The 13,676-nt window shown below is 41.8% G+C and overlaps 1 protein-coding gene across 3 annotated transcripts in view; it reads left to right on the top strand.

Annotated features, from left to right (window-relative positions):
• rims1b (regulating synaptic membrane exocytosis 1b) overlaps positions 1-13,676 on the top strand; it is a gene marked incomplete at both ends in the record, with an annotated part of 89,938 nt that overhangs the window by 69,124 nt on the left and 7,138 nt on the right. Inside the window, 11 exons of one of the 3 annotated variants that reach the window (XM_083978212.1) lie at positions 34-150; positions 616-678; positions 1,166-1,243; positions 3,351-3,470; positions 5,492-5,578; positions 7,811-7,876; positions 8,999-9,112; positions 9,923-10,029; positions 10,589-10,692; positions 10,824-10,981; positions 11,282-11,437. In XM_083978212.1, coding sequence (XP_083834338.1) covers positions 34-150; positions 616-678; positions 1,166-1,243; positions 3,351-3,470; positions 5,492-5,578; positions 7,811-7,876; positions 8,999-9,112; positions 9,923-10,029; positions 10,589-10,692; positions 10,824-10,981; positions 11,282-11,437 — 1,170 coding nt within the window. Of the gene's footprint in view, positions 1-33; positions 151-615; positions 679-1,165; positions 1,244-3,350; positions 3,471-5,491; positions 5,579-7,185; positions 7,264-7,810; positions 7,877-8,998; positions 9,113-9,922; positions 10,030-10,588; positions 10,693-10,823; positions 10,983-11,281; positions 11,438-13,676 lie in introns of all 3 variants that reach the window. The other 2 variants (XM_083978213.1, XM_083978214.1) reach the window with 2 other exon arrangements.

Below are 13,676 nucleotides of genomic sequence, written 5' to 3'. Positions count from 1 at the left end.
TTACATTCATCAGACATTTTTTAATTCCATCAGGAGTCTGGATGAGATCCACCAGAACCGCCACCACTCCCACTCCCCATCCTGCTACCACGACTCCCACTTGGAGCGCCAACGCTCCGGCGATTCGGACTATGAGTACTCTGAGGACAGGTAACCTGTTTGAAGGGTCTGTGGGGAACCACAGGGGCTGAGAGTTAGTCTTATGACTGTGTGGTTCAGTTGGATTTTTATTGTAGTAATATTAAAGAACAGGATGCACACACACATTGGGTCAGTCCTTACCAGTAGGTCAATCAGTAGTTGTAGTAGACTACTGCACAGGCTCTATACGTATTATATAGGTTGTGTATTGTTTTGGATAATCACTGTGTGTAATGTGATATTTACCAGACTGATTTCTACTAATACTACTAACAGTTTGAAACTAGCCATTGCAACGTGTTTGTTGTATCATTCTGTATTGTTGAATCCAGACTTTGAGTGAAAACTCAGAATTATGATTTCCTGGTTTCTGTCATTCATAAGTTCACTTTGCCTGTCTGAGTTGCCATCCTCTTCTTTTGTGTTTTCTCGGGTTGTTTTTCATTTGTTCACCCATCGTCATGGCAATGACAGTGAGGTCCTGGAGATGCACAGGTCTATCCGGGGCGGGAGTGCTGAGTGCCTGCACACAAACAGGTAAAACAAACAGGACAGTCGCCATTCAGGTTTATTTTCATATAATGCACAATTTTACCATCATTTCCATCCTCACTATACTTTAACAACTTCATCTTAATACACAATGTTGATCTTTTCCGTGTGTGTTGGTTATCTTGAATGGATCTTGAGTGTATGTCTGCTTTTGTGAAACTGCATGAAGCCAAACTCAGTGCATCACATTAGCATCAAGACGTTGGACTGTAGCACACTCATACATTCATGTCCAGCTACTGTTTATCACTACAGCGCTCTCATATAAACACACACAACAAACTGATCAGTGTGTGAGGGGATTAGAGACCTGCTCAGTGGTTGACCTTAAAGAAGGCAAAGCTCTCTTGATTAATTTCTATCTTTTTTTTTTTTTTTAGTTTTGTTTTGCATTGGATGTGCTCACTCACGACAGTGTGTTGTATTTTTTCTTGTCTTGCTTTATGTGCATGGTCTTCACTCATACAACCAGGGGTGTAGGTAGATACAGCAACACACTCCCCCCAAAAATGCCCCTGTTAGTAAATGGTATCCATAAAGACATTTACAGGTAAGTGTTTAGTGTGAAAGTTCTTCTTGCGTATTCGTCTCTGTGCCTCTCCAACTTTCCCAGACACATTTGTGGAGTTGGTGGGCCATTTAGTTGCAGTGTTTCTCTTAACGCAACAAATGCCCATAAGTCTCCCAGACTGCTGTGCTGCTTGTGCTTCCTTTTGGTCATTGTGTGTACCAAGGTGCTTTGTCGTGGTGCTGTTGTATCTGGCTAAAGGTTATGTGCTGCTTTTTCCTCTGTATTGAGCATCCTCTGAAGAGCCCCAAGCCCCATGTCTGCTGTTTCCTATTCCTTCCGCATTTTTTTTCGCTGGTTTATTTATGAACGCGACACTCGCGAAGCGCGCTCTCTGGTTGGCTGGATTTTCCGTTCGGGCTGCCATACAAACATGGCTGCGCAGGATGGCGACACTCTCTAAAGCAGTGGTTACCAACCTTTTTTGGCTCGTGACCCCATTTTGACATCACAAATTTCTGGCGACCCCACGCCCTCAATCAAGATGCGCCAGCTCAGATATTTCTATATGCTGCATTTTATTTGAACTCGATTTGTATTTGAGAAAGTGAAAGTATAGAATACTGTTGTTTAAGATTGTGTGTGGTGTTTTTAATCATAATATAAAAAGGATAATAATTAGTTTAAAAAAAAATGTTTCACAGTACAGTAATTTCATTTTTTATCAATTACTAGACATTTCAGACGACCCCATTTGAATTCCAGGCGACCCCATGTGGGGTCCCAACCACAAGGTTGAAAAACACTCTCTAAAGCAAGACCCTTGCTATATGTATATATAAAATAATAATATAATAATAAAGGCTACGAAAACCAAACAAATTTTATTTTAGAGCGATTATACACTTATACAAATATATTAATGGGTACTTGAGTAGTATATTCAAATTTTGCCAATAAACCTTGACAATTATTACACATTGGACCTTTAAGTATACAACAGGAAAACATACTGTAGTTTAAAAGACAAACTGCAGTTTCTAGTCATGTGAAGCTGGTTCACCACTTTGATCCAGACTGAGATATCTGAGCAACAATGCAACGATTTTCCACAAAGTGCAAAGTTTGCGACTGTTAAGTGGACCATGTGGACCATATCTGAGTGTTCTAGCTTTTGGTGATTCCCTGAGCTTTCGTGTCATCTAATTCTTTATTATTCTCAAAGATCTCAGTAAATATAATCCTGTCTGCTTTGGCTGTGCTTTGTAGTGCAACTCTACATCATCCTAAACTCACAAATACATCAACTTACTATACTACTAGTACAAAATTAGTGCTTTATGGAAAGTTTGGGACTACTTTAGAGCTTGCTATACTAAGTTCCTGTAGCAACTACAACTGGAAAATCAGCCTATAGTGTAACCAAGGGCTCAGCAACAGTAATGCAATAGTTAATGGGTTAAAGCAAAGCCAACAATATTGTCATTCAACATATTAATCAGACGTTGATTCTGTCATCATTTGCACCAGATCACATCAGAACATTGTAGACTCTTTTCTACCTCTGGACCAACTATACAAAAACACATGGCCATGTATCAGATTTACTGTGACGCTTCATCCCCGGCTTTATAACCACCGCACAGACTGACCTCCCTTTCCTGCATTTCCCTCTGTTCTTCTCTAATCCTTTGTATGGCCCCCCTATACATTTTATAGATCTACTCTAGCTGGTTCTTTCCTCCCCACGTGCCGCCTCGACAGCATTAGATCTGTAGATTGTGTTATGTAATCAGCATTAGGCCTACATGTAATCTCCCAATATATGTGTTTGGGGTCAATCCACAGGGAGGGCAAAAGGAACTATCTCTATACTCTTGCATAATGAATTACGTAAGAGTGTGGAGTATGTGCTCATTTAGTGATTTTCTGTTTCCGCTCATCACCAGCATCATTCAGCAGGTACATTTCAACTGTCAAGTGATACCTTAGATTTGATGAGAATAACAATAGCATAATTGCTTCTCAGTTTCCTGCATGTCTTCCCCCCTCTTCATGTACTTTATTTATTCTGCTTATTTCTGTCAGTTGCATGTGTCATTTTTTTTTTCCTTTGCCCCCACTTTGCATGTGGCTTTTTGGCACACAGCTCCACCCTCCCTGCATGCCTAAAGAGCAAGCCGCTCCACAGACAAGAGGGGGTTAGCACCATGCCTCGTAGCATCCTCACACACCGTGTGCTCAGGTTCACTGATGAGGTCACGGTTAGGTAAGCACACACCCACCTCACACACACATGCACACACCATCCTCCCGTTTGTCCTATCACCTCCCAGAAGCTTCTCTTACTTTTTCTTTTTCGTTTGTCGAGACCTAGTATGGGCTTAAAGGGATACGCCAAAAAAATGTTTTCGTGTCTTGCCTCACTCCCGAGTCCATGACCAGCAGATAGACACCATCCTTTCGACTGTGTGTGCAGTAACAAGGGAGATAGAGCCGTATCGCCCGTAATTATCTTAGCTCAAACACTGGAAGTGTATGGGTAGTGTTAACCTGCCTCCTACCCGAGCCGAAATCAGCAGACAGAAGCTGATTTCATTTTAACGCTAAACTCTGTTAATATATCACTTTATCTACATTACAAACATTTTTAGGTGAGAAAGTAGCTGCTTAGATCAGCAGTGTGTTGTTAATTTGTCTAAATACCAGCTGTTTACAATTTTGTTTGGATGAATTTGGCGCTACTCAAGCTAGCTGTTGTGACCAATGCACTTCCGGTTACTTTCACAAAATAAAATACCCGTTGCCCTTTACATACAGAAAACCATGACGATAGAATTTGTGCTTTTACTTTGAAATAGGAAGCTAACCTACCCTCGATGTAGCTAGCTTGAACCAAAATAAAGCGTCTTTGCTTGAACCCTCCGTTTTGACCGATCTCGTCTCGTTACCGGCATTTGACCGCTCAAGATGCCTTACCGGAGAGTTTTGTCAGCTCTGAGACGAAGATCGGCCCGTCGGTTTCCGTTTAGAGTTGCTGAAGAGTGTCTCTGATGACTTTAGGTGGAGGCAGGCTAACACTACCTATGCACTTCCAGCGTTTGAGCTAAGCTAATTACGGGCGATACGGCTCTATCTCCCTTGTTACTGCACACACAGTCGAAAGGATGGTGTCTGAAGTGACCTTCTTCCCGTCCCAGTGATGGGAGAAGGTCACGGCGGCTGGTCTTTTAGGTGTTCGGACGCGTGCGTAAACAATTGCCCAAAAACGAGGTTGCAATGGTAAAAACACCACATTTATTTACAACACAATACCTTATTCCATGTAGCAGGCAGGACACAAAAGGGATAATGACACGGTCGAAAACTGTTTGCCTTGACCAGCTACACCTGGCACTAATTGTCCTGGCCTTAAATACCCCCACGACCCGGAAGCGCGTGACGCCACTTCCGGTGTCAACGGAGGTTACAACAATAAAACATGTCACATACTAAACACATACATACTAAACATACTAAAAGGTTCATATGGCTCATACAGTGTCTATCTGCTTGTCATGGACTTGGGAGTGAGGCAAGACACGAAAAAAAAATGTTGCCGTATCCCTTTAAGCATTTTTTTTATGCAGAGCATTAAAGACACAGTCGCCTCCTAAGCCGCCCTTGTAATGCTTTAGTCCTGAACACATCATGTGCAGTGTCATGCGATGGCGTGGAGCCAGCCATCTGTTGAAAGCACCTGTTGTCACAGAGCTGCATGACGTGACAAACAGAGAGTAGACATCGACGCTGGCTTCACTCCTCTCCTCTTCACTCATTCAGTCCCTCACACACACACACACACACACACACACACACACACACACACACATTTACAAGCAGTCCTCTCTCCCACTTACACCTGGTTCCCATGACAACTCACCAACCTTCCATCTGAGTGGTCTCGCAGTGTATGGCCGTGAGGAATGACTGGCTGTGATAAATGGAGATACAGTATCAGAGCCATTACATGTTACTGCACTGTCTGATGGTCTTTTCTCTCTTTGTCTCCTCCCTCCTCCTTTTTTTTTTTTTACATTATCTTTCATTCATTATCCTCATTTTTCTGACTGTGTTTTCTTTTTTTCTACCTCTACTTATCACCCTTTTGTTCTCTTATGTTATTCTAATTCTCACCTTCTTTGTGTCCCTCCTCACATCCTCTGTCCTTGTACATTCTGTCTCCATCTATATTTCCTCTATCTCTCTGTCTCTCTCTGTCTCTCTCTCTGCTGGGTTGTGCTGGTGCAGTGACCTGCAGCCGTCGTTGGACAGAGTGAGGAGTGCCAGCACAACTTGTCTGAGACCAGACAATTTTCACTCCCCTGACAGAGACAGGTATAAGAAAGAAAGTGAACACACAGTCTGCACTCGAGATTTTGTTCTAAAAATGAACACACATTCAATAACCGAAGACTTCTCGATGGTTGAATCAGTGAACATTTTGGGTTTAAGATGCTGCATGTCTTCACTCCAGTTCATGTCATTTTCCCATTCATACATTATTGAATTTGCCATTGCATATTTTGGTTAAAAAAAAAAAAATCTCACGGTTTACTATTTGAAATTTAATCTGAAAGATACAATATTACAGCAGAGATGGTTCTGTAGATTTCACTAGCCTGGGAAGAATATTTACAGAAAAGGCCATAGAACTTTAAGACTTAAGAGATGTACTGTACATTGACCCCAGGATTTAATTTCTTTGGATAAGGGTTTATTGATTTTTTATCAAATAGCTAACTCATGTTTATATGAATGAAGCATGAAGCTACAGCTACCGGTCAGCTCAGCTCAGCAGAGACTGGAATGAGTGGGAAACTGCCTGGAAGTGAAGTCCCAATATCTAACACCTTTTGAGCTAACTCATTCATAAGTGCTTCCAATGCTCAGATCTCTGACATGACATTAAATGTTTGATAAGTCAAATCAAGGTTAATCTTTTGACTCGATATTATGCCATGAAATCTTGAAGAGAGCTCACAGTTTCTGCAGAAAGCAAGTTAAAACTTCAGGCCCAACATATTGCTTGTGTCCTCGGCCCAAGTCTGGCTCATATACTTCAACATCTGCATCTGAGTCAGATTCCTGCTGTAAAACTGGGCCAGGTATTGGTCAGATTTATTTTGCTCATTAACAAGTTAAAGGGATATTTCAACATTTTGGCAATTTCGCCCATTGCCATAATCCCTATTGTCATAGCAGTAGGTTTGTTACCTTTAATTGTCAGTGCAAGCTGTTTCTTGATAGGTGGAGCAGAGATACAAGCTGCTCAGCTAACACTACAGAGGCACATGGTATTTCCGGCTTTCCCTCATCAAACGCATCAAATACACAATCCAACAACTCCAAAACACTCTGGTGGACAAGTTGTGACCTGCACATTCACCACGCTATGAGATAATAACGGAACGTTACGAGCCGGAGTTGTTTTCGAGGTGAACATGTAACCAAAACTACATTTCAGACACGGCTGCTGGGGGGAGTGACTTCAAAAACAAGTCGCTCTGAGTATTAACTTCATGTGTCGTAATACGTTTTTATTTCATAGTGTAGCGAATGTACACACTGTCCACCAGAGTGTTTTGGAGTTGTTGGATTGTGTATTTGATGGGTTTGATGAGGGAAACGTGGAAATGCCATGCAGCTTGCGTCTCTGCCCCGCCAATCTAAAAACAGCTTGCACTGACAATTAAAGCTAATGAGCCTATTGCTAGGGATTATAGCAATAGGTGAATTTGCCAAAATGTTTAAATATCCCTTTAACCCGCTGGGTTGTATCTTTTCCAAGCCAATTTAGATTAAAACACATCCACCTCTGCATCAGTTAGCCTCACAAATGGCTTTGCTGTGGTTTCATCTAAACTGGGTTGGAAAATCAAAATACAGCTTCTGATGTTCCCACCTCAAAAATGCTCCTCCCCCCCCCTCCCCCCTCCTTCTAGGTGCTCCAACTCTTTGCCCCGCAAGACTCCCCCGAGTCCCAGGATCTTAGTAGAACATGTGGCCCCTGAGGAAGACAGGTATACCAAGCCTGCTCCCCTCTGCTGTGCAAACACTGCTGCAGCCCTGCTTGTCTGCCCCCCCCACCCCCCACCCCCCGGCCCCTGATCTTGAAGCTTATCCTGTAGCTGAGGACTCATCCTGTAGATGACAGCGTTGCACAGACCTCGCAATCAGCTCTGTTTCTTTTTTTCCCTTTTCCTGTAAATATTTGTGGTCTAAGACTGTGTAATCCCTCTTTTATTCTGCTGCACCTGCTCTTTTCTGCTGAGCACCTGTTCTGAATCCCCGCCCCCCAACCCCCACCCCCACTTCTCTGGCTTGAAAGCACTTCCCTTTTGCTGTAACATTATTTTTTTGCAGTTAAAAAAAATAGTACTGAATGTGCAGTCCACAGCTTGCTCTTATAAACAAAAAAAAAACGAACCATTAAGTGAGGTTTTCACCTTCTGGGCCAACATACATTGTAAACCAATATTCAGTTTTACCATTGTGTGGTGCATCATTCTCCATGTGGTGTTTGTCTTTCTTCCTCTCTCTCTCTGTGGTTGCCGTGTGCCGAAACAGGCAGTGTAGCAATTCATCAAGTCCCAACTGTCACAGGGGCAGCAAAAAAAGCCTGGAGGGGGACAGGTAAGATCATTCATTCATTTATTCGTCCACTCACTCTCTCACATGATTTCATCTCCTCTCATTATTGTCAGCCCTCTCTCTCTCTCTCTCTCTCTCTCTCTCTCTCTCTCTGGGGCAAGGCCGTAACCATGGAGTCAACATTGGGGGTGGGGGACCAAATCTCTCTCTTTCTATATAATAATAATAATAATAATAATAATAATAATAATTCATTTATTTTGTATAGCGCTTTTACAGTGACCCAAAGACGCTTTACAGATACAGTAAAATACATAAGGCACACAGAAAGAGAAAAGAAAAACATCTATATACTTAAGACTACACAAACACAAACGCCGTAACATTGTATATGTTAAGTAACATTATCCACCGCTCCATTTAGTGATTTTTCGCTGGCTTCAAATGCATGCACATGGGCGAGAGGAGCGTAACCAGAACAGCGGAAAAGCGAGCGGACTGTCACAGTTCCCTACTGTCTTTCTGTGTAAATATCTCATGTTACAACATGAAAACCTGAGGCTTATATTCAAGTGCGGCCTTTATATGTATTTTCTTTTAAAATCTAGCTGGTGCGGCTTACACTCAGGTGCGCTCTATAGAAAAAGTCCGGAAAGTACGGTAAATTCGCTAACACATGGGATACTTTTTAATTTTTTTAATTTTATTTTTTAATCAGCTAGCTATATATTGGGGATTAGCATATCTGAATATTGGGGGGGGGTGTCCCCCCAAGTGTATATGGTAATTACGGCCTTGCTCTGACATGGGGTGATGTCCGCCCATGTGGTTGTCTAATCTGGAATATTGACTTGGACCTATGCAGGCTGTAGGTCTGAACACCCTCTGAAAATTAAACATAGAACGTTATGGGGGAAAAAAACACACACACACACACAGCTATAAACAGCTCACAATGAGGTATCCATGATTACATTTTTTCTATGTTAAAGGAAAACTGTTTTTCATCATGGACCTCTGCATACCTGAAACTGTTTTCATGCACAGAGCCCAGGAACAAGTTTATTTCAGTATTTGTTTCATTTGATTTCATTTCACTGTATTTTATGTTGGTTTTATGTTTTCATTTCTTTTTATTTCCTGGTGCCTCCCGACTGATGGCAGTCGTATCCAGCCCACCTCTATCCTGAGGGGCAGTAGGGGGAGAGGGGGCCCGCTGAGGCCCTTTGGCCAGACGGCCCTGGCTGGGTCCTGCCCAAACTCACCTTGGCTAGACAGGTGCATGCTACTGTCAGTTACAGCTCCACCCCTGATCCCCTTCTCTTTTCACTGTATGTACAGGTACCACAGTACAAGGTCCTGAGACCCCCTTACTTTTTTTTTTTTTTTTTTTTTTTACATTTTGTTATGTTGCAGCCTTATGCTAAAACCATTTATATTAATTTTTCCCCTCAACAATAACCTACACATCCTACACAGTACTCCATCACAGTGAAAACTGAATTTTTGCATTTGTTAAAGAGGAAAGTGAAATATCACATTGACATAAATATTCAGACACAAGTTTTTCCTTTTCAGTACATCTGAAGAAAAAAATCAACAACCTTGTTTTGCTTTGTCATTGTGACCCCCCACATTTGAGGAAAATGATTTTAGCATAGGTTTGCAAAGTAATGATTTGGAAAAATCTTCAGGTCTGGACACGTTCTGAGTGAAGCTTCTGCATATTGTATCTCAAAAGGAATGAATGCTGAGAAATAATTTTTGTAAATTTGTGGCACAAAGTTTTGTTGATACTGAGGACATTATGATAGAGTTACTGCAAAATGTACACAAACTGTGTGTACTACTATACAGTATACCACACATTCTGGGGCAACTTCTGTACTTCTCCACATACCAATGACTTCAATTCACTTCTCTCCCAATTTGACCTTTAACACCTTCAGTTTGTTGCGTCTATGATTTTAGTTTCACTTCAGTTGATGAATGCAGTGGTAATAATAATACGGTTGTTATACGTTTATAACAGTGCACTGTTCTGTGGTCTTTCCTGTCTTCTTGTGTCTTTATATTGCTGAATGTCAGAGCACACCCTCATGGCAGCCCCTCTCCTCCAACGGGGACTCCCTCATCAGGTCGCAGGGGCAGGCAGCTGCCACAGCTCCCTGCAAAGAGCAGCAGCATAGAGAAAGGTACAGTGTGTTGTGCGCGACCAATGAAGTCTTACAATGTCTTTATATCTACATTACTTCCCTAAAAACATATTATGATCCTGAGTGACAGAGTTTAGACTGAGATCAGGATACAGCAGGCAAATCAGTTCTTTCCAGAGCGTTGTTTCTTTTTTACTAAAGTATAAGAAACAGAATCGATTCAACTTCCTCTAAAATCATCACCAGGCCACCTTATGTAGTGCATCAACATTTTTTTTAAAGCTGTGCTCCTCTGGATCATTAAAGCTGCAAAGAAGGCACTGTTTAAAGATTCATTGAGTGCAACCCAGAAGCAAATAAGATTTTTTTTCCAAGGTTGGCTGTGAGAATTCTTGTCCCGGACCCTTCAGGCCTCCATCATGTGATCAGCTGATGTATCAGTACACAACATGCTCCATCTAGTGTCCAAAACCTGATCCTGCATCCTCCAGATACTTCCTATAGTCTCATGAGCACACCAGTGTTTCTGATTTCTTGTCCTTTTTTAATTTTATTTTTCTGCCTTTCTCTTTCTCTCTTTGTGTCTGTTCTGCCACAGCCCTAGCAGTAGAGGAGCGAGCCCGACAGCTGCCGCTGAAAGTACATCCCTATCGGCCTTCAGCCTCCCACGAACCTGAGACGGACCTCAAGACTAAACGGGAGGTCAGCGTCCACGTCCTCCCTCCTCCTCCTCCTCCTTCTGCATTTGATAAATGACACGTTTGTTTTTATAAATGCTTACAGTATTGCGTCAGTTCTTCACCATCCTCCTCCCTCCTCGTGTCCGTCTGCAGATGTACGCAGAACAGAGGCGTAGCAGCGACATGTCAGCCAGATCCTCAGACAGCGACATGAGCGATGCGTCGGCCCTCTCCCGTGCCAGCAGTGCCTCCCGCCTCAGTAGCACCAGCTACATGTCTATCCAATCAGAACGACCTGGGGGGCGGCTCAGGTCAGTCCACATTGGCTAGTCCGACTGTGTATTCATGTTAGAGGGTATGGGTGCAGTGGATGTCGTCAGTTTATTATTCTATTTTTTTTTAAATGAGACTAAATCTTTGGGTTGATTGAGAGAATGTTTATTTCATGCACGCTAATCACTGTGTCTCTTTCTGATTTTCTTTATGCATGCTTGCATGTTTCTGTCCTTGTGCACGCCCCGTCTCCTCTGTCCACACCACAACACACGGACACCTTTAAACAAAACAAAACAAAAAAAACGGTGGAAATCCAAACAAACTGACACACTCAGGTCCAAATCATTAGAGGAGGAGAAGAAGGACAGGAGGATCTCTTGGGGGGTGAACGGCGGGGAGGAGGAGAGGAGGAAGGCAGCAGGAAAAAGACGATTCTCTGAGGAGTTAAAGCGCAGGAGGCACACTGTAGCAGGGGACACGAGGGAGTCCAGGTAAAGATCATTAGATCTCCCATGTTGAATTCACTGAAGATGGCAGTTATTTATTCCATCTTCTCTCTGTACGACTACGTCTGGATCTCCAGGTTAGAATCATTAAACCTCCTAAACAACAGCAGAAATGTTTAATGGTATCCATTATAGTCAGTTCCCTCTGTTTTGCTCTTTCCTTATGTTCACACTCATATGAAGCATTGTTCTTGAACTCGTAGGAGGGTTCAGGGCAGTGGTTCCCAACCTTTTCTGGCTCGTGACCTCATTTTGACATCACAAATTTCTGGCGACCCTGTCAATCAAGATGCAGCAGCTCAGATATTTTTATATGCTGCATTTTATTTGGACTCAATTTAAATTCGAGAAAGATATAGATAGATATAGAATACAGTTGTTTAGGATTGTGTGTGGTGTTTTTAATCATAATTTTAAAAATAATAATAATTAGTTTTAAAAAAAAATTTTTTTATCAATTACTAGACATTTCAGGCGACCCCATTTGAATTCCAGGCGACCCCACATGGGGTCCCGACCCCAAGGTTGAGAAACACTGTTTCAGGGTCTCACTAGACTAAAAGGGATGAATGCCCACTGACACAAGGGGGGATAGGTTAAACTCTTCTGGCTGAAGATTGGTGTTCCTGCTCATCTCTGCTTTTTGTTGAGCACTTGAGTCATGAGGAAACATCTGGTTGTTATTAATAATTTGATTCATTTGTTTGACGCTCCATGCACTGAAGTTACACATGGAGTTGTGTTTACTTGTCATGAACAGTATTTTCTGTGGCTTTTAAGGAGCTTTTCTTATGTCTGATAAAACTAATCTGATTATGTCCCAATACAAAGAATAAGATGTTGTGCTTACTACACATTTTAGCATAAAACATCTAAAAAGGGAGTTAACAGAATTTGAAAGCTGTATGTTACATTATGGAGAATATAAATAATTTTTAAAAAAGATAAGAGAGAGGGAGAGTTTTTGAAGCTTGAACTATAAAAGGATGGAAATGAATACAGCTCTCTGCTGTATTGATTTTTTGACCATCCTTTTAAAATCTTTATCACATTCCTGCCACTGTAAATCCCTGTAGAGCCTCCAAGGGAAGGTAGGTGTTAAAGAGGATTGTTGTCAGCAAGACAAAAATAAAGTTAATCTATAATTACATTTTCAAAAAAAAAAGAAGAAGAAATTACTCAAAAGGAAAGAAAATCAGCTTTAACTGTTTTCAACAAACATATCTAAAGTATGGTTCTGGCTTTCCATTCAAAAATGTGTTAATAAATGAATGTAAATGTATGTTGACCTAACGTACAAAAAGCAAATTGCTAAAATCTAGAATTACTGTAATTACAACAATGATAAAAAAAAAGAATATCCATGTTCTTTTCATGCACACAAACGACACACACACACACACACACACACACACACAGCTCACACAGCTCACACACCTCCCTGGCTGACCAGTAGCAGTGTGTTGACAGGGACAAATGAGCCTATCCCAGTGGGCCAGGTGGTGATGTAGTGCAGCTTATTAGCCAGCTAATGTGCTGAGGTCTGAGAGCGGGGAAGAGGGCCGCTCTGTTCTTTATGGCCCTGCCATAGATCAATCCAAATAGAGCATATTAAAAGCACAGCCCTAGGGCCTCTGACACACTTTCCTCCTGAAGGTGTTTGTTGGTGTTGAGGTGAGGGCCAGAAGATACCAAACAGGGAAAACACAGCCAGATACACCAGGATACCTTCATACTTTGGATGGCTATTTGTAGCCTACCGGTATATAAAAAAAAAAATTAAATGTACACATCTCTTAGACATAAATGACTGAGACTCCCCCATTTGCTTGGAATAACATGGTAATCTAACACATTTTTTAGATATATATATAGTTCAGCTGTTAGGTGAGGTGTGTGTGTGTGTGTGTGTGTTTTGTCTGATTTGAAACTGGTTTTAGAAGACCTGTAATATAACTTATCTATAATTCAGACGGATGGTCAGTTTTTAGAGAGACAGTGGGGTATGAATTAGTAATCCACTGATGGATGACTGGCCTCAGGTCAGCTCTCACTTAGAGCTGGGTATTAATATCTGTATTCATTGGATACTCCCTCATCTGCTTCAGGCCAGTTGATTGGTTGGAGAAGTGATGGAGAACATACAGAGGCGGTGTGAGGTCACACACACACATCAAATCCTTCACACTCTATAACCTTTCACCCTTCTTGATTTTTCTAATCA

Source organism: Trachurus trachurus (assembly GCF_905171665.1).
Source record: "Trachurus trachurus genome assembly, chromosome: 1".
Taxonomy (NCBI): Eukaryota; Metazoa; Chordata; class Actinopteri; order Carangiformes; family Carangidae; genus Trachurus; species Trachurus trachurus.
This window is presented reverse-complemented; position numbering and strand designations above follow the sequence as displayed.